Source organism: Centroberyx gerrardi, chromosome 15, assembly GCF_048128805.1.
Source record: "Centroberyx gerrardi isolate f3 chromosome 15, fCenGer3.hap1.cur.20231027, whole genome shotgun sequence".
NCBI classification, from domain to species: domain Eukaryota; kingdom Metazoa; phylum Chordata; class Actinopteri; order Beryciformes; family Berycidae; genus Centroberyx; species Centroberyx gerrardi.
Genome location: NC_136011.1, coordinates 9,630,634 through 9,653,077, shown reverse-complemented (window position 1 = coordinate 9,653,077; position 22,444 = coordinate 9,630,634). Strand labels below are relative to the sequence as shown.

General features: G+C 40.6%; 1 protein-coding gene across 1 annotated transcript in view; it reads right to left on the bottom strand.

Annotated features, from left to right (window-relative positions):
- Window positions 1–19,698, bottom strand: part of lyst (lysosomal trafficking regulator) — a 62,187-nt gene extending 42,489 nt beyond the window's left edge. Inside the window, exons 1-3 of the mRNA XM_071894394.2 lie at window positions 19,436–19,698; window positions 8,947–9,038; window positions 3,281–3,479 (exon numbers count right to left, since the gene is read on the bottom strand). Of these exons, the coding sequence (XP_071750495.2) occupies window positions 3,281–3,479; window positions 8,947–9,038; window positions 19,436–19,516 (372 nt within the window). The 5' untranslated portion in view covers window positions 19,517–19,698. The remainder of the gene's footprint in view (window positions 1–3,280; window positions 3,480–8,946; window positions 9,039–19,435) is intronic.
- Window positions 19,699–22,444: the final 2,746 nt, after the last annotated feature.

The following is a 22,444-nucleotide window of genomic DNA, read 5'->3' as shown; positions in this document are numbered from 1 at the left end:
TCCAAAATTCTTTTCAGCCCTGGAGAGTACAATTTGCATATTCTATTTCCAGGACTTTCATGACCATAGATGATTCCAAGGATAGGTTTTCTTGATTTTCAATGCAAATGCTCAGGCCAGTGTCAGACAGCACTGTGGGCAATGTAGCATCTGCATGACAGCTTTTCCCTGAATAAAGTTCCCGGACCTCGAGGATCCAACTGCTATCCAGGGCATTCCTCACAGCAGAGAGAGAATCTGCTCCTTCATGTGTGAATTAAAAACAATCAGCTTGCTGGACTGCAAGCACCAAAACACAGTATATATCCTACTACCAAATAACACCCCCCAAATTAACCTGTATTAAATTCATTATTTTATTTTAGTTCAGGATAAATGTACAGCATGGCCAGTATTATGTTTAAATTGTGTACATTAGCAGGATTCCTGCATATATTTGCTAGTCAAATACCACAACTTTTCCATCACTACTCCATGATATATAGCACAATTTTTGTTAGGGTTGTAGGATTATTATTCTTTCAAAAAGGTACCCGGAGATAACAACAATCAACTCGACATTTAACACTTGGCTTGTTGGGAAAAAAAAACCAGACTGAATATATTTCCAAGTCATTTCCAAAACTTTTTATGCATATTCTTTTTTATATTTCCAGGGGTTTCGAGTTTTTCATGACCACAGGAACCCTGGTTACGCATTCAGTAGTTTGTCTGGTATAATGAATGCGTGTTTTGTCACCCTTACTTACAGGAAGGTATGGTGAGATGGCCCTGAGTCATCCTATCAGTGCCAGAACTAGTGGTTAGAGTCAGAGTGTTAGTGGAACAAACCCATCTAACATGCAGGATGAACAAGCTAACAAGCTCGCTCATGCTCACAGTTTCACTCTTGCTCTTTAATGCAGCTGAACTGCATGTGCTCTGAAACATATTCAGACATAGTGTGATGCTGGTAAACAAGTTATAAGTGGGATTATCACAGCAATTGTTGATGCTAGGGTGGCATTAATTCACTTTCAACTTAGTCAACTCAGGAAGTAGAATTTATTCAAAAATTCAAACACTAAGTTTATAATTAGAAACCATCTTTTGCTATAAAAAGGTTCTTATATCCCATCTACAAAGAAATGTTTGAGAACAAAGGCTCTGGCCCTGGCTGACACTTCATACAAAGGCCTGACTCCATCTCAGATCACAGCTGTAATGACACACAGCTGGAGCTTGTGCTAACACAATTCCACATGAATGTATTAAACATCTCTACTAAAGGCTCTTGTTGAAAGAGAGACAATAATGTGTGTGAAATGAGCTAAAAGATATTAACACTTCTATACCATGTGGACGTTAACAAACAGGATCACATCCATCATATTACAATTTTTCATTCAAAAATGCATTTGCTACTTCAAGTCAGAGGATGACATACTTTTCTCTGTTAAACAGGGCTTAGTGACACTGTGAATTAAAAGATGGCACAAGCAGTACTTGCTCATAAGCAAGCAGCACTCCTTTCTGAAAATGGTTCAGGAACCACAAGGAATCACCCAAACCGTTATTTTCTGATTTGGATATCCTCTAATCATAACTGATTTGCCATGCTTAGCGGACAGATTTTCTTGCCATCATTACCTGCTAGATACTGCATGCTTTACTCAGGTCTGACTAAAGGGCTTGAGAGATATGCACAGTGTTCTAGACAGAGGGTAAGCTTTGGCGCCAGATTTGAGGAATACGTAACTCAGAAAAAGTCTCTTCTCTTTTTGAAGCTAACAAGATTGAATGCTAACGAGACAGGGGGCCAATGAACCCGACTTCCAAGAGGACACATCTTTCCCGTTGGAGCCTATAAAGCCTTTTACGAGCTGATCAATTATGACAGCAGATCCAAAGGCAGACATGGCTGATTGATTCCTTGTCAGAATGCCAATCTTATTTAACCAGTCCGCCCTGATCGACACATATATTTATACCCAAATGCACTGGCCATTTCACAGAGCAGATTTCGACACATATCAACACATAAGCACACTGGGTGCACTGTACAACTGGTGCATGCCCTGGGCTCTGCTGGTCAAGTCAATGTGTAGGCAGAGAAGACAGTGGGGTCAGTCAGAGCCTGGTCCCAGTTAAGAGGGAACAATACCTGCCTCTGTGGACGAACCCATTCCTATCATTTAACATGGTCACCTAAATAGCATGCTTACAACTCACTGTCACAGATAGACAAATAGCGGTGTTAAGAAATAGAATGGCTGCCTTTGCCCTACATGGTATTTCCATCAATATCATACCAAACCAAGTCCAAACCATATCTGTAGAAGCCATTCAGTTAAATGCAAAATGAAAGCTGCATTTTCTGTGGTCTCAATTCTTTTTTGTTGTGTCTGTGATCCAGTGTTATTATTTGTATTATTATACATTTGTCTTGTGGTGCATTTAAAGGCACATTTCTTGGCTTTTTAGTGTATACAGTACACTATACTACAACATATATTGTAATTCTGCTGATGAGACCAATAACTTCTGACAAATCGAATATGTAAAATAACAACCAACCCATTGTTTGGGTTTTGGTGTGACCCAGGCACAAATCAGTGTTTCCTCTGCAATTGTATGCAGCTGTGGTGCTCGGGGGGATACATCTAGTTTTGCTCCATATCTGTCGCTGTTTGGGTGTAAGTTATGTTTCAAGTTGAAGCTGTTTTAAAAATGTATTTTAATCATAATAAAATCACTACTTCTCAAACATTTGTACAACACATTTTAGTTTTAGGTGATAGTAAGACTAAATTACAATGCTAACTTTAATTTCACATTTCTTCTAGCAGTGGTGTAACTTCTTTGCTATGGTGGTGCACCACTGCTAAATGAATACAGAGAAAACACTGTGAAATCTTTAACAGGCATGTGGTGAGGAAGGCTAGTGTCATTCTTCCTGCCCTGGTTCCTTCCCTTAATGGACAGTTTGAGTTGAAGCCCTCTGGGTGTCAGAGAGCCGAAACTTCCATGTAAAAGAACAAGGGACTGAAGAGTGACTTTTTATTGGGCTGTAGATATTAACTCCCTCTCTGGTCTTATCATCTGATGTTTGTCTGTATGATATATTTTATTTGTTATGTGCTTTCATTGTGTTTCTATTGAAATCCCTGTCTGCAAACTAAAATTTTGTGGAAAGAGATTGAAGAAATTTGTTATGCTCATATTGAACTACTGAATTTTAAAAAATTAATATGTTGAATATATGAATTAAAAATCATTTCGTGGCATTTAAGAATCTCACCTGGTCAATGATGGAGTCCAGGGTGCTGAGCAACAGGAAGCCCCGCCCCCTGACCAGGTACTCGCCCAGTGCCACCATGTGACTTTCCTCCTCATCCTCTTCCCGTGCCTCTGCTCTCTGGGCCACTGCGCTGCAAAGCTGATGTACATCAGTCAGGAACTCCCTCGCCAGAGTGTTACTGGCCCCACTCATGTCTGAGCTACGAGAGAGGAGGAGGAAGACATTTAAAAAGAAATCACAAGGCTGCTTTTCAGGATTTCAGTAGCTATACAAGTTAACTAAACCTCTTAAAATGGGAAGTGGTTCAGAACAGTGAATGTTTTGGTACGCTGAAATGTACTGAAATTTGTAACATGTCTGTGCACATACACCCAAAATTCTCTGTATAATTAAGATATTGGCCTTCATGAGGAGAAAAACAAACAAACCAACAAAGAAGTAAACCAGAGTGTATGGGGACAGGATCACTTCCGGGAGCACCAGTGACCTCAGAGTTCATCTCAGTCTCAGATGAAACAAAACAAGTCTACTTTTCCAGTGATACTACATTACATGCATATTCAAAAAATTCTACAAGATTACAGAAATTGCAGCTAAATTTTGTTCAGTGATGATCACATAAAGTCTGTTGGTATTTTATCTGTCACTGTCAGAAGTGTCTCACCATCCACTCTTATGCTCAACTAACTCAAGTAAGATGAGTGAGATCACATCTAACAAACTGTTAGGGCCAGTGTGATGGAAGTGTTAGAATACTAACAAAGACACAAATACAGTGAGATGTGAAAAAAGACTCCTTTATAAAGCCTTAGTTGACATGATTATAACTTTTAGGCCATGAAACAATTACAACAAAGTCCATCGCAATAAACAAAACTAACTACTACTCCAATCACCTAAGTTATGGTCAAAGCTTATTGCAGTCCATATAAAATGTGTGATAGTTAATTTGCCATGTGGACTCATGTGGCTCGCAGGCCTTAAAAAGTCCTACTGATACGATAAAATCTGATCATAGAGCGCCTCCAAGCAAGTAATATTATGTGAGCCACAACCATGTGTTCCTCCAAATGTAGCCTAACCAACTGTATATCTCAACATGAGACACAACACACACTCCTCACACCTCTCTCCATTCAGCCAGTTAAGCTACACACCCCCTTCACAGGAGAACCCAAATCACACAGTTCTACTGTCAACACAAATCCAAGACAAGCCCTCAATACCTGGCCTCATCTGATTCCACCACACAGTCGCTACTCAGAATACCTAAACACACACATTTACATTATATTTACATTTCTGGCTGATGCTCTTATCCAGATTAACTTACTGTAAGTTCAAGAATAGAGTAAGTAAGTAGAGGAGTGCAGGAGTTAATATGCATCAGCTAACAAGGATCAAACTTCAAAACACATGAAAACAAATTTGTGACAAAAGCCTCTGCTACATAGTTACCATTATCTTACCAAATATTAGTGGCCCAAACACTTTTCTTCCATACATCTTGCTGTGTATGATCCAAGCTGAACTGCAGCTCTACTGGCTGTGTCCGCATACCTCCTCACAGGGCGACTGACTGAATTTTCTGTTCTGCAGCACAAATTCCATTAAATTGGAATTTCAAATGGAAGCTTTCCAGATTTGCAGTAGATCAGCGCATCACATGAAAGCATGTGATGTCACATGCACAGTGACTGGCCTTGGGAATACGGACAAGCCGCCAATGCCCTCTACAAGACCCCAGTATTCAACCCACATTCACAATAACTGGCCTCATATTCTCCACTACAACAACCATTTGGGGCATTTCGGTAAAATCTGCAATAACCAGGCTACTAGACCTACTTTCAAGAGCAAAGTGCTAGGACTGTTACAGCAGAACAGTCTATATTCTAGCAAGATCATCAGTGTTTTTTTGCAGCAAACTAAGTTCTTTAAGGTAGGGGCTATGTGTTTTGTCTGCAGACCCATGAGTGGGTCTATATCTCAGATTTAACTATTCACCTAGGATTTCATATTCTGGGGATTTTATCAATTCAGCTTCACATTTCAATCCTCAGTAATTCTATTGTTGATGATTTCAATATAATACAAAACCTATTTTCAAATGTTTCTTATATTGATAACATTTCTATTTCTGTTCTTTCTAGATAACAATTACTTAGCTTAGGAAAGAGGTCTTATTAAAAATATACATACATATATACAGTATATGTATACATGCACACACGCAGACATATTTGGTTCAGTAATTTCCTAATTGATTTGGAATTCAAACTCCATTTGTGATAGGAAATGCTACACTCATAGACCTAGAAATGCTCCAACAAATGAATTTACTGTGGAAGCTACATCAATGCAAAAATGATACTGAACCGTATCTCCTGAAACAACTAAGCTACTAGATAGTGCTTAGTATCAGCCTCGTGAAAATTAGAAAAAAAAAATAAATAAAAACTGGGACCTCAGCTCAGGTTCAAGCTCACCATCTCAATTCAGCTTTTGTTTGGGTGAAACGTGTGTGTTCGTTTCCAATTTACTTGATGAGTGGAGCTTATTTAGGTCAGAGTTCAGCCTTAAACAGGCCAGAGGCACAGCTAAGAGGCTTGGACATGCTATCGGAGAGCAGCAAGCCTACACTTTTGAGCGGATCCCTACTCAAACTGTCACAAGATTGTGGTTCTGTGGCTTTTAATCTCTCTTGCACATTCATTTTTTGGAGTGGCATAAAATGTAGGTAAGACCAAAGAGATAAGCAAAAAGGAAACTCCAGTGATAAACTGGCTGAATAACTGTATGACAGAGGTTAGGCGACAATGTGACCACAAATGATCTCACCAAACCTAGGTTAGGTTTGGCTTATGAAACTAGTAGTAGTAATTTACTGCAAGTCAAAGCTAGGGTGTGTATTGTGTTGACCATGGCATGCTTTATGTGCTAAACACACAAACCACTATTGACAGATAAGCTTTGATCAAACAGACCATGCTTCATCTTGGATACAATCTCAAACACAGACTTTATGAGCTCAGGGTTGGGAGAAATATGATGCTTTCAAATTAAATATAGTGCCTTCAGAAAGTATTCAACCCCCTTGACTTTTTCTGCATTTTGTGGTGTTGCAGCCTGAATACAAAAAGGATTGAATTGAATTTTTTGTCAACAATCTGCACAAAACACCCCATAATGATGATGTGAAAAAATCTTTTTAGAAATGTTATTGTAAAATTTATTGAAAATGCAGAAATATCTCATTTAAATAAGCATTCCACCCCTCAGTAAACACTTTGTTGAAGCACCTTTGGCAGCAATTACAGCTTTGAGTCTTCTTGGAAACATCAGTAGTATATCAGCTTGAAACATCTGGATTTGGGGATTTTCTCCCATTATAACTTGCAGGTTTTCTCAAGCTTGGTCAAGTTGGCTGGACCACTTCAGCATTTTAATACTTTTGTTCTGAAGCCATTCCAGTGTCCATTTGGCTGTATTCTTAGGATCGCTGTCCTGTTGGAACAGAAATACTGTAGTTGGCCTAATCTACGCTCTTTGGCGCTCTGAAGCAGGTTCTCCTCAAGAATGTGTTTGTATTTGGCTCCATTCATTGTTCCCTCTATCTTTACAAGTCTCCCAGTCCCTGCTGCTGAAAAGCCCCCACAGCATGATGCTGCCACCACCATGCTTCATAGAGGGAGGGTGTCAGATGGGTGATGAGCTGTGCCTGCTTTCTGCCAGACATAGCACTTTGCATTAGGGCTACAGAGTTCAATTTTCGTTTCATCAGACAACAAAATCTTTTGCTTCATCACAGTCTTTCATTTGCATTTTTCCAAGCTCCAGGTGGCTGCCATGTGTTTTTTCCCCCCCAGGAGTTTTTCTCTGTCATACAGCCCGATTTGTAAAGTGCTCTCTTCACAGCCAAGGAACTCTGTAGTGCTGTCAGAGTGGTCCGTGGTTTCTTGGTCACCTCCCTGACCAAGGTCCTTCTTTAGTTACTCAGTTTGGTTGGACCACCAGTTCTGTGTAGTTACATATTTTAACCATTTCCTAACGATGGAGCCTACTGTGTTTTTGTGAAGTCCTAGCACTTCAGAAATTGTTTTATTCCCTTCCCCAGATCTATGCATCCTCACAATTCTGTCTCTGTCATCTGTGGGACCTTACATAAACATACTGTATATGTTTTATTCAAAATCATGTTGAATCCACAGCCACAGGTGAACTCCAATCAATTAGTAGAGATATTTCAAGGACATTCAAAGGAATTTGGATGCATCTTAGCTCAATTTGGAGTGTCACTGCAAAGGGGTTGAATACTTGATGACTCCAAAAAATTCAGCTTTTCAAATGAGTAGAGTTATGCTGACTAACCAGTAAATAGTCTCAAATATGTTATCCTTATCACAAGATAGTGATTAGAGACTTAGTAAACAGAGATAATGCTTTACATGCAACCATCCTGCTGCACAAAAGACATCTTTCTCCTACAGAACCGAAATTTCATGTTTTCTCTCTGACCAATTATTGTGAAGCCCTTGACTCCAATAGATCTCACAACGAACTTATTTATGCTAGATTTGGTCAGCACTGTGCCTTTCTGTGTGAGAAACAACAATGGAAATATCTGTTTTGTCTTTTATTAAAAAGCTGAAGAGATTCAAGGACACCCCAACGATACACAAGTATACATAAGTATTTAATGTTTCTGGGTCTCACAGCGCAACACACAATGACTTGAACCAGAACGGCTGTGTGTACAGTGTGTGTACAGTGTGTGTACAGTGCACTGTGGGTTGGGTCTGGAGGACTGAAAGACAGTCATGGCAGCCAGCACGCTTTATCCATAGTCCACTGCATGATTATATCCTGTTATACTGCCCACAATAAAGAGATTAAGGGGGCGTTCACACCAGGCATATTTGGAGCGGTTTATTTGCCCTCTGGAGCATTTGGGCAGGTAAGCCTAATGCCATTCAAACTTGGGTGCGAACCAAATAATCAGACCATGACCGCCTGAAAATGCGGGTCTCGTTCCTCTTCCAAGCAAACTGCAGTGCGGTTTCTTAGGCGTGAGGATGTAATCAAAATCAACTACAGGAAAGAACCTCTTGACTGGTATAAACACTATCATGATTATCTAAAGTAAAATGCACTGGAACTAGATTTGTTTTGACTCCCCTCCACCGCCAAAATCTCTGACCACACAAACAAGCTATTTGCGAGTTCATGTAACTGTTTATACCCCTAATCTGCTTGTAATTAGGAAGTGTGAACCTAAATGAACCAAATACAAAAAAATGCAATAGAGTAAAGTTCTCCACTATTGCCTGGACCAAAGAAAACTAACTGTAGGTGTGATAGCACCCTAAGTCCACATCACATGATGATGGTTTTTGGTGAAATCCTTCAAATGACAAACACAGTTTGATTATAAATGAAGTTCACCCTCATGGTTTTGAATTTAGAAGATTATTCATTGTATTGCCCGCTTATATCAAGTCTAACTTCAACAGGAATACGTCAGGGTGAGTAACACTAATATACTGGATGTTGCTGAGACGTGAGCCTTCCCATTTACCAGCAGGGTTTTGTTCACCCTCAGAGAGACTAAAAAGTCCAATCCAGGTCCTGCTCCAACTATCAATAGTAGATGAGAGGAGACCTACCAGAATTTCAGTGCGTCCTTGGTGCCATGGCTGTGGAGATGCCGCACGCAGTGGAAGAGACATAGGAAATTTTCAAGACACTGAAGGCTGACCTGATGAGAGACGGAAAGACACAGATAAAACACAAGTAGCTACAAGCATCAAACCGACATTACTCACACCCACAGAACCAATATAGGTTTTTCCGGGATCTGGAGAGAATGATGCAGTACCCAGAAACATTACTCTACCACATTCTAGCAGACTGTCAATTAGGATTTTACTGTCAGCGATTAAGTTATCTTTTGTAATTGTTATACATGGTGCAGTCCATTATCTGTACTGGTGTAACAACCACAAACTTCACTATGTGGAACATACATGAGAAATCACAATAAATATTTCAAATATCAAGTACTAGCAAGTGACTTTGTTGTATTCATTTTCTACATATGGAACCATGTTAGATCTCTATTTTGAAGAAATATAGATTATCTCATTAATCTCTGCACAAAGACTCCTACAACTAATGGCCAAAGTCTATACCGTTTACTGTAAATAATGGTTTGGTACATGGCATAGCCCACTATTACATTTTTACTGCTTAAGAGTCTTGGTGAATCCCCAAATCTTGGGATAGAAACACCAAAATAATGTAATCCATCTCCCGTCAGTGTGGTCAGAGCCGGACCACAGAGTGAGAATGTGTCACTCAGCACTAGAGCTGGCAAGGCAGCCAGGCAGACAAGCCACCTGACCAGTTCTAACTGCATCACCAGTTAGGGGAGCGTGTTAATACCTTCCCAGCAGAAGTGTGATCCTCTAAGCCAGCGTCCTGCCGTCCCTTCCCCCATTCCCTAAGGGTCAGCCAGCCAGACATGAGCTACACAGGAGCTAGCTGTACGTCTCTGCTAATCTGACACCATTGACTGCTGACCACGCTGCACCCTGACTGATCGGGCCGCGCTGTGTGTCTGGGTCACAAAGCCGAGGAAGAGACAGCAGACACTCCAGTCACATTACTCACAGTCTGCCCTACGATGGCACAATGCACTGACTGAAGAAAACTAAATAAATAAATGAATAAAATTCACTCAAATTAGATGGCTATACACATTTTGAAATATGAAGTGATGCTAAAACACACAAAAACAGAATTCAGAGCTTTACAAATGGGTGTAAAATAAATAATACTCAATGACTGTTGACACTGAAGAGAAATATATTCAGTTGTGCATAATTTAAAAATTAGAGATTTCCTATTGCAAGCACAATGTAGCTCACTATAGCTATCTGGATTTACCTCCATGCATACTGCTACACAGGGTGCACTTTTATCCATCTCCTTTTTAAGAAAATTATTTTCACCTGACATTTATATGTACACTAAATCCTAGAGGTGTAGGCTAACCAGTACCAGTCATCAACAATGACTAATAATTGTGCTATATTCAGAATACTGTATTTTTTTCATAAAATGTAAGGATCACAAGACAATTTATATTCCAAGAGTATTTGCACCTTAATCTTCTGCTGATGACCATCTTACACCCATTGGCTCTCTAACAAATAAATCAAACTGGTAGCATCACTCCATAAAAATGTAGATGCAGTGATGTCCTTGTAGATACAAGCATGTTATGTCAAAGTGACACTATAGAAAATTGTTTAGCTGCTGAAGGACATGGACATGGATTTAAATGGACTCAATTACAGGGGCAATTAGCACTACATAAGAGCTGCTACTCCAGGAAGAGAGCTGCGAAAAACAGCTTTTTTAAAAAGGAGAATACCGGCATAATTTAGAGTTATAACTCATTTACTGCTGTCTACATCTAGTTTACATTTCCCCCAATCCTTCTGCAATACGTCTTCTGCAATATGTCATATGTAACACATATAACAATTGAATTTAACTGCTGTCCTGGCTAACAAAGATGCTCTAAATAAGTTTGTAAGGCGACATGTTGTAAAGGATTACTTTATGGCAGAGACTCCGATTTCTTCCTGGGGTGTCGGGTGATTGACAGTAAGCGGAGCGTAACGTAATATGTGTATTAATATGAAAACACTCAACTCGGGCAGAATGAAATAAAATAAAAACAGAAAATTTGACAAAACAAAATGAAGGCTTCATGTTTACTGTGATGGATTATCTTGCTCTGTGGAAGTTGTTTTTGAATCAATGGCAGCAAATTACTTCTTCTGAATGTAGGAAAACTACAGACACCACCAGGAATAAGGTAAAGGAGAGGGGCAACCTACACAACTGGCACAAACTTAAAAAAAAACACACGGGCATTATCCTTTAATGTTCATTTCTGGTAAAAGAAATAAATAAAAGCTACAATTACCATTTTTATGTGAAGCTTAGGTGTGTGGGGGAGGATTTTTACAGCGAGGAGACAGCAGTGCATATCTGTAAACGTCTGATTTTCCAGAACTATCCACTCTTTTCCATTGATTTTCTCACTACCTTAAGGGATTTCCACGCCACGTGTTTAAATTCAGATTTTTTCCAGAACAAGTGGGAACGTCTCACATCAGTTTTTTCAGGTGCCTGCAGTTTAGTCACACCTCAGCCTTCACTGCTAACTGTCACAGTCAGAGGTTGGACTGGGACAGCGTCTACTCTCTCAGCTCGGTTGTACAGTTGCGTGGTGAGGCAACTTCCTTCCTGTGTCACAACGGTCAAGTTAGTTTATTTAGGTTTCATACTTTTACACCACAAAAAATGTAAACAAAAGACATTTTCTTACATGGTGACCTTTCTGCATTTAGCCTAAATCAAACAAATCCAATTTAATGCACAAGAAAAGAAAGAAAATACGCCCTGTAATATTAAGGAATGGAGGGTCAAGTTTGTTCTGTCACAGGCTAAAAGTTGCAATTCACATTCACAGTGTCCTAAAGTCTTAGGTGCCACTTCTTATGGTGGTTAAGGTGCAGAGATGACCACACTCACCAGGGTCAGTGGGCAGGAGGGAGGGGGCAGAAAGGGTGGGGCTTCAACAGCTGAGGAAACAACCCCACCACCCCCCACCCCAGGGGACAGCAGTGAGTTACCTCACCTGGGGAGGGAGGGTGTCACTGCACACCAGGGGGGCTGGACAGCATCACACACAGGAGAGAGGGAGAGGGAGAGAAAGAGAAATGCATGGATGAGAAAGACAGGAGAGGACAGGGGTAAAACATGAGAGCTGACAAGAACATAATGGTGAGAGGAATGAGCACGAAATCAGATGATAGCAGAGATAAAAAGGGGAAGTGACTGGCAGAGAATCAGAAGTCTTCGAGGTTGCCAAAACTGTGACCAGTTTCACAAATAACAAGCCCCTGGGCCATATAGGAGCCTTGCGCTCAGTGTATTACGGTATGTCTCACCTTCTCTCATCAGGTTACATATTCCATGTGACTGACTGGCTCTGCACGCAATCCCTGTGTGTTTTTTCCGTAAACAAAAGAAAAAGGGAAACTGAATGGTTACTAATGACCCTCATTTCCCAGCAATGGCAATGTTTTTTTCCTCTGAAGCTCTAATCCAATAGTACCATGTACTCAGCACAAACCAGCCAGGAGTTCAGAGTGATTTGATGCTGGAGAGATCGCCAATACTGATTAATACAGCTTGGCAAGCTAATCAACAGTTCACAGTGGCCTAAGACCTCATTCTGTAAACAAAAATAAAGCTTTGACCTTCTCCTCTAAACTGATGAACTTCTTGATTTGCTCATTTGTCATTTAGACACGGGCCGTCCGGGCACAGTGGGACAGAGCCAACTCGCTAGTGATGCTACCAATCTCTCTTAATGCCATTTACATTTCACGTTTGTTGACAGTGGAACAGTCAAATATAAAAAGAATTGGACAAAATACATGTAATAATTAATAAAAATTGTGTTGTGGATGGAAATCTATAGGGTGTACATTATCATTCTTTTGTATGGATATGTTGGATTAGTATGAATTCTACATTCCAACCTCACAAATACAGATGATCTCTGTTCACTGGATGATAGGCCTAGGAAGAGATACTGCTGCACATTTTATAGGCTTAAGACTTACCCATTTCATTTCAATCTTAGACTTAGGCCAGGCTTTATCATGCAATAAAGAATAAAGAAGTTGCTCGCTCAACTCTAAGCTCTTCTTGATGCCCTCGGGATGCAGACTCTTGTGCATACAGATATAAAAAAGGAGGGAAGTCCGCACCATCAAATGAATTACAAATGTTTATTATATATTATATTTATGATAAAGGCCTAGTGCTGAAAGGCATCCGTTTCTTTGTCTGCTGCTGTGCGTTATAATAAACATTTGTAATTCATTTGGTAGTGCGGACTTCCCTCCTTTTTTTAATCTGTAGGCTTTATCATGCACCATTTTGTTAATGTGAGTAACCAACAAGATCTTTCCCTGCATCTTCCCTGTGACACTATAATATTACAATGTTAGTGTGTGAGGTCATGGGCTGCCTGGTGAAAAGGGATTTAACCTGCTTAAATGATTTAACATTTAAGTCAGATGATAAGGGAAGCACAAAGACATGCTTTGATATTTCACTTTAAAAAAACAATACTATTACTACTACTACTAAAATTCTTTCCTGAGCCTCGTAGGGAAATTCTCTTTTCGCTTGCCCCCTTCAGAGAGGTCAGAGGTCAGGGTCAGCTACCGAACAGCATACCTGAGGCTGGTGGGGATTCAGACACTTGCTAAAGGACACTTCAGCAGGACAGAGAAACCGTCCTTCAGTCATACATACAGTCTCGGACCTGGGTCCGAGACCCTAACCCACGGTTTTTCTGTTTTGCTTGTACATTTAAGTATCTAGGGCATATCTTCTCCTTTATAAGTGCAAGTGAGAGGATTGCATGTGTGAATACTGAAAAGCAAAGTTAAGCTTCCGTGAATTCGCTCAGACCGGGTGGCTCTTTTTACGCTGTGTTCATCCAACACACTGATCATGGGAGGCCTAGTCATGGGAGTCTGATGGCTGAGTCACCCACTGTACTGCAGACTTCCCTCTCAAGCTCTCTCAGATAATTGGGTAGACTACAACTGGGCAGAGGCAGTGAAAACGATGTGATCCTGTCCTCGTGAGGGAGGACATGGGGCGGTGGTTATGTAATGTTTTTCCGGTTTGAGGTACTGGCTGATCTAATTTGACATTTGGGTGATGAGCATCATGAGGAGCCCCTAACGTTCCACATTTCCACAGATTCTGAGAGGCGGAGACCAGAGCGGTTTCACTCAACACCACAAATAACTTTTTTTTTTGTTCATTAAGACACACGGCAACATGTCCGGAGGCTACCACCAGAAAGCATGTTTGTGTATTTGCCGGCGTCAGGCTCATACTGTCACACTCAACAGCGGTGAGGTTTACGGGAGCATAGTTGTTATGCAGGAAATGAAAATGTGTGACTCTCTTCTTTCCACTGTTTTCATTGCCAGGGGATGGTGATTAAGTTTGCTTTGGTCAAAATGAATCAATCAAAACAGCCTGTCCTGGCCTTACTCTCCCATAGTGGACTGGGGAGTCTGGGTTTTTGGAGGGAGAGATCTGGCTTAATAACACGCCGCTGGGTGGAAGAGCCGAGACGGAGCAGAGGTTGGAGTCTGACTCATCCTAGAAGTAGAGAGATGAATTATTCATCCATCAAGCCAATCGTTTGGAACAAACCTAGAGCCCAGAGTGAGTAGGAGTAGGTTGAAACTAAGGACGAAACAGTAGGCTAAATGCAGATGTGAAACAAATCCTGTGGTCAGCAAGCAAGCCTGAACAGTTCCCAAAACAAATAACTTCACAATACAACGGTAAATACAGTCCGAGACATAGTAGAATTCATGATAGTAAACACATGAATAACATAATTATCAACAACCTACAGTTAAAGTAGTGTGATCATCACAAGACAAGAGCCTGACTACATGGTTTTTATGCTCGGACCATAGCCCTTGAGTTTCACTCAAAACATAATGTACCTAATAACATATGTAGGTGCATCATAATTTGTTTGTGAGAAATAACTTGAAAGATGAGAAAGACGAGCTGTCTAACCCAACCACCTGACATTTGGCATCACCAAGAATGTGAACATGTAGGCTCAGAAATCTCAAACATTATCTTGTGGGCATTTTCAGTATTAGGCAAAATTCCTCAAGTAGTGATTCCCAACTCCGGATGTTATTGGCCTTTTATTAAATATCAGATATCGACCAGTCATGTTGTCTACTACCGATATGATGGCAGTTCCTCACTGACCAGAGCTGCATAAGAGCAGGCTGAAAAACTTGCAATGAAATTTGATATTCTTTGCACATTTTATCCATGTTTTTAATTTTTCCTTAACATCTTCTGTAAATTAATTCCTCATTAAAAAAAAAGGTAGTACTCCTGCTCACAGATCAACCCACATTGCTTCAATTGCTGACCAAAAGCTCAGCTGAATAATAAACGTTGTGGGCGAAAGTGAACCTCACTACTTCCTCAGTAGCCACTGCTCTTTGCCTTCTATTTTGCCTGACAAGTCTAATCTTCTTTAGACAAGGATTCAGGGCTTTATCACAGAAGGAATGTCAGGCACAGAACTGAAAAAGGAGCTTAGAAAGCTAATGACTAGAGATGCGAGTGGAATAAATGACCAATGTTGTATATCAGCAAAGCACCAAAATTAATCTGCTTCTCCGAGGCTGCATGCAAGCCTCCATGTTAAAGTTTAAGGTGACAAAGTACAGACAATGAACATTTAAGTTGTAGCCTGTCACTAAAAACTGTCAAAAACATGAGTGATGTTCGACCAGCTACAGAATGATACTTACAAGGTGAGTCCAATCTCTCAGCAGGTCTGTTTTCAGTTGGAGGGTCATCTGTTTTTTATGAAAAAAGTTCAACTAGTACTTGAAAATATTACCCTAAAACTGTAAATGACTAAATGTAAAATGAGATAATAGTTAACCAGCGAAGATGAATCCCCTCGAGACGAGAAAAATGAAGCGTGCCAAATGCCAAGCACTTCACTTGGGTGTTTTGAAACATCCTGTTAGCTCATACACTGAAAATGAACAATTCGCAGGCCACAACGTGGCCTTTGGCTTGGCTTTTGGCCAGGTAACCATTCAACTAAACTGACTTTGCAATAATGAAGAGGCAGTGAGATTGTGCAGAACGGATATGCGCCCGTCACCCACAGTTTCTTTCAGACAAGCCAGCCCAAATTTCCTCTGCAACAAATTAGGCTAATACTGCAGGTTTAAAATGAAAACAAGGGCTTAATACCAGTCCATCTTACTGAAGCTACCACTGGTTTAAAGTAAATGCTACAAAATGCTAAAATGCTAATGCCACTAAATGCTAAATTCCATTTAGTGACTGCTGTTATATAAGGAACCTTACTGCCGAGTGTCAATTAATTCGGGAACCCTGGCAGCGGTGCTCTCTTCTGTAAACAGAGCTCGTCAGGCCCACTTAACCAGTTTGATCCATCACATTATGACTTTTGGTTTCTGGAAAAAAAACAAAAAAAAAAAACATCCAGCACTACCCAGATCTTTTGGAGATCTTTTTATAGCATGTCTGCTTTCTCCCGAAAAGCATCCATAGAGCATGAGAGGAACAATGGGAAAGAGGAAGAGGAAGACTAAGGTCAAAGGTCATGGACCAGGTTTAAACCCAGCCGTGCATCTCGACCCACTGCGCCACCAGGACATCCCAGCTCTGACAGGCCTGGTCATTACACCTCAGCAGTGGATAAGTCATAGAAATGAGAGCAAGACGTTAAATGCAAATGAAAAGCAGAGAGAATGACAGAGACAAGGAAGCAAAAGAGAGAAGATGAGGGAGGCACAGAGAAAGAGAGAGACTGCAGCACAGCAGTTGCCTCGCTTATTTTAGTTTTTTCTGTGGTACTTTATTGATTACTTTACTGATTAAAGTCAGATCACAGGCTCAGCTACAGAACAGCACTCCTGGAGCTGGTAGGGATTCAGTGTCTTACTCACTTCAGCAGGGCGGATGCTTGCTGTTACACGGCCTCAAACACGGGTCTTTCAGTTGAGGGACAGTCTCCCTAATCACTATGTTCCCTGCTTGCCCATTATCTGTATACTGACTGCAATGACTGGCAGACGGCGCTTTGGGTGAGACGACAGAGAGGTATACACTCATGTCAGAAGGGGTGCAGTGATGGGATCGGCAGAATGAGCCGAAACAGAAAATATCACCTGCAGACAGCACAACAGTCACAGTATCCATGTGAGTGCAACAGCCTGTCACTGTGCGTCCCCATCAGACTAGGTAATGGGGGAAAGGCTATGGTATCAGCAGAACAGAGAGTACAGCTGTGCACTCTTCACCTTCTCTCACACACACACACACACACAGACAGAGCAACACTTTGATCATTGAGAAGATGACAAGCGAACAAATATAGTCATCCTGAAGGAGAAATTGCTACACAAATTGTCACAAAAAGTTACCATTAATAGAAAGGCAGAGCCTGCTAGCTTTGTGCAGTCCAAGCATCAGTATTACTGTGGCAACTGAGAACATGCGAGTACCAAATATCCTACAGCTCGCCAACAGGATTCACAAAGCAACACAGCATAACACACAACCACAGACATGATGACTATAGGAGCCATTATTCACAAGGGAAACCTTGGGGCTTTCCCTCTATCCATTAGCTTTAAATAGAGCGAGCCTTTATTTAAAGGATGGCTCACATATTGTTAATCAAAATAATGGCCTAACCTTAATAATAAGCATGTGGGATCTTTCAAAAACAGAACAGGCTAAAATGGCTTGTTCGTGTGTATGGAGGCCAGATCACTGTTCGCTCTGCAGTGCGATCCTAATCTGAGTCTCGTGATCTGGCTGCTGTTAGTTCTCCGACAGCAGGAGGGGGGATAGAGAGCTGCAGCAGCCCGACAGATTACAGAACATCCGCCCATAGGCTGCTGTGATAAACTGACACAGGGAAAAAAACACACCCACACTGCACTCATAATGTGCAATCTGTGGTTGACACCTGCCTCATCCCCTGTGCATTAACTCACTCTGAGTCCCGCTTGTGCTTGTTTATCAGTTAAATCAGTGGTTTGCAAAGTGGGTGGTGAGTGAGTGGTTCGAGGACCACCGCGGGTCCTGGAGAGGGCTCCAGCGGGTCCCCAGCAGATAGAGGAAGAATTTACTTTCACTATCGTTTCACTCTTCATCCTTCACTGTTGGCACAAAGACACATATAATGTGATATATAAGAATCTGAATTTGATCAGAGGTTTCACTCCCTCCGCTGTGGTTATCTCCCCGCCCACAGTATAGACGATTATATAATCCTGATCCAACTCATATCTTCAGACAAAAATCTCCTCAGATGGGTTCCTGAGGAGAAAATCTTATGAAATGGGCATCTGTGGTCTGACGCGGATCTCCTTACAGGTACTTGATTTGAAAAAGTTTGGGAACTCTGAGTTAGATTAACTAGGACAGACAACAAACACACACTAGTATAGGCTAGTTATTGCTTCTTTCTAAATTCCACATATCCCATACTGTTTTCCTATTAAAGAAACATAGTAGTAGAGGATTCACATGACTGTCTATGTTACAGTATACTGTAAAACATCCTGTCCCTTCCGAGTGTTTTGCGATAGCATCGTCTATCTCAGTGGTTAAATCACTGGGCCAGCTAAGACATGACCAGGAAAGTGACTTAAACAATAGGGAGAAACGGACCGGCCAAACTAAGCATTTCACTTCTTTATTAAAGAGCACAGCAAAGTTGTGCTGCTGTTGGGTGATGTTCTCTTTGTTCACAATTATGTTTAAGCATGGAGTCCTTGCACACCTTTAGCATCATGTAAAGTAACTGGGAAAGTTATTTTGCAGGTACCTACAACACCTCCCTATAACTTCTTAAGAGATGTGGTGAGAGCAAAGTATTTCCACAATGGTATTAAAAACTGAAATAAAAAAATCGCATTGCTATTCATTCTTCTGTTTATTCCATGATAAGCAATAATTAACTAACTTGTTCCGAGTACCATCACTGGTCCAGGGTGTCTGCAAGTTGCATAAAGTTAAATGTAAGGCTTTTTAAGACTTTTTTAATGTATGTTTGAAGGAAATATGAGACCAGTTTTGCAAGTGAAAAAAAACTGAGAATGAAAACAACTGTAGACCCATCAAAGCATAGGTCTGTGCGACTGATTTCTAACCAGAAAACAACACACCAAGAAGCATTTTAGGACCTCTACAAGTGAATTCAAGACTTAGAATTATGTATGCAACTGTATCTGTTCATGTAACTGTATTCAAGACTTTGCAAGGCCATGATATAAGACTTTTTTTTAAAGACCTGCAGACACCATGTGGTTTTTGAAATTGAAAGTAACCCATCACAACATAGAGACACAAAAGCCTGAGCCAAGCCTGCAGTACACTGGCTCATGCCTACAGTGTGTGTGTGTGTGTGTGTGTGTGTGTGTGTTTGCAAACAGCACCTACCTGTAGATCTGCTCCCTGCAGTCTACAATCCATGTACTTTTCCCACGCAAATGACAGATCCGCCTTGTGTGGACTGGCCATGTCGTGCACACACCTCCAGGTACAAGACAAGTCAGGGAGTTGAGCAAGTCAGGAACCACTAATTTCTCCTTTCACCAGCGGTTTCCCCCCCTAGTCCTCCAAGCAGCCGACAGTGGCCAGGAAAGCACAGAACGAAGCCCAAAACGAAAATGTTCTCCAAAGTCATTCATAGCAGATGCATGTTTCGCAGCGCTGCTCTGCCACTTGAGTTTGGCTTCTGCAGAAAAGATACAAAATGTCAATGGTTAGCAAAATAGCATGGGCTGTTAAAGCAACTCTTTCTCTACGCACTCAGGGATATTGACAGTCAGAGTTGAACATGGCGCACTTGAACCCAGGTGAACCCAGAACTTCGGTCAAACAAGCCTGACACTACAGCAGCGTTAGCAAACCAGAAACAAAACAAGACTCAAGCGATGGACTTTCGTAGCTAGCTAGCTAGCCTCTGGCAAGACCTGCATCAAGTTATCAGTAAGTTGCTGTACTTCCACTTCCGGTTTGGGATGTCGCTTTCAAAATAAAAGCGTCTGAATTGAAGCTGTATCTGCCGAGATATCTCAATAACATTTAAAATGAAGTCAAATAACAATTAACGCTTGTTCACAAAATGTGACTGATACTGACAGGCACTAAGAAAATGACAACTACATTAACTACATAATCTCACAACATAAACTGTCATTTTTTGTAAACTGTTAAGTCTGGAATTGATTTGATTAAATCTGGTAATACACAGGTATTTCCAGTCCTGTAGCCTACAGAAAACGAGTTAAATTAAAAATGATCTTTAAATTTATTTCAAACCCTACTGTAGCTCAAAATACCAGTCCATTTTGCTACAATGTTTACAACCACTCAGCCAGCATAAATAGCCTAGCTTAATTATTATTACCTACAATCATGACTGGCTAGGCTTCACGTAGCACATAACTTATCAATTTGTTTGCAAATTTAGCTGCAAATTGACTATCATTCCAATAGTTATTGGAGCCAGAGAGGAATGTGATTTTCAGCATCATATTCAGTTTTCAGCAATTTAGTTTAGTTTCGTCCAAGCCGTTTAAAAAAACAGAAACAATTGATATAATTTTGATTGCTTGTTAGCAAAAAACATCAAGCTAAGCAAACCAAACGACAGCCTGGTCCCCCCAGTAAGCTACAATGCTGTATGCCACTTAGTTGTTGGCACATTGTGCCAACATTACATACATTTTTGGTATGTATGGTCACTGGTGTTAGTACTGTTACAACTGAGCCACACAGGAACTCATCTGTCATGTTCATAAAACAAACAAGGTTAATTCCCTCCATGATATTCAAGAGTATATAACAAATGTTTCTACATAAATTTAGTCTCATGCTTTCTACGTATTGTGTTTTAATTTCATTCTATCTAACACTCTCTAGGTATTGTATTTTAATTTACTACAAATTCCACCGTAAATTCTTTATTTAAACTTTGGCACTTTGTATTGCTCAGAAAACGTTGCGATAATTTCGTAAATAATTGTTTTATTTTTTAAAGTTCTGACCGGAAGTTCTGATTTTTATTGTGGCTAGCTTTATACTAGTCATGAGAACAAGTGGCATAAGCAAGAAAGCATGATTATGTTGACCATAATATTCACACAAACTGCCATATTATCCACAAAATGCATGATGAGCTGAATAACCTGTTTGAATAAACAAAAAATGTAACGCCATGTTACCGTGCTTGTCCAGAATCATAACGCTAGATGTTATTATGCTGGCCGTTGCATTGGCATCGTAGTGTGGCAGTGGCAGCTGTCAAACTGTTGGTGTAATGTTAGCGGAAAGGAGCGAACACACCGCTAACAACCGCTGCCAAAATAAGTAGCTACGCCTAATATCGCTATATCTTTCTCACAGTATCCAATTCCAAGTATGGAGAAATTGATTTTCTTACATACCTGCGCTTATGCGTTTCCAATTTATTTAAGCCAGCTAACGTTAGCCAGCGTCCAGTGAGTGCGCAGTGTGTGTTTCAGCCCTCAGTGTTGACTAGAAGACAGTCACAATACCGCCCCTTACAACTTCCTGCTAAACCAGCCTAATTCAAATCAGAGAACTAGCTTCCTAATTCACTCTCAAGACAGCCATCAACCAACAAGCTATTGCAATGATGGAGCCTTCAAATCTGTAAACAACCAAACAAAGTGGTAGGATCCTTACGGGAAAGCCGAGTTATGATATTCAGAGGCAGGTCGGGAAGGTAAAATTATATGAAGCATGACAGCTATGGCAACAGATGACAGCAAAATTGATGTATTTCATTATTAATGCTTCTGATTAGCATTCTATGTGGGCAATAGGACCACAGAGACTGAAAATATCTTGAGTAATGAGGCCAGTTGGCTACTAACTTGTATCCTCATGTTGGGCTAACGTTATAGAGTTTACGGTCACTTTTGTTGCAAGTAGATTTTTTTTTTTACCTTTATTTGCCTAAAGAATAAATATTTAATTTCAATAAACCTTTGTATGTTTCCAAAAAATATTGCAATTTGACAGACTGACAGTCTGCCAAATTATAAGCCAATGCAAAACTGAGTGTACAACGACAAGTAGGCCTACAACATGTGTTGAGCAAGTTCTGTAAATGAAAGAAATCAGGATTCTTCTCAGGTCTCGTTAAAATGGAAGAGGAGCCAGTCTTACAATCATAAAAAGATTTAGCCCAAAGATAATCTAGCTAGGTTGGTGAAGAGGGTAGGCTCCTTACAGACAGTGTTGAGGGTTTAGACAACACATGAGCCCAGCAAGCGCTCACAGCTGGTGACACGCCCACAGACTCCTGTCTGGTTTCCCATTGGATAACGGAGGACTAATTCCCTAATCAATCAAAAAATTTCGTTCAGGAAATGGTGGTGCGTTCGCTGGATCCTGGTAAACGGGGAAATAGGCCTA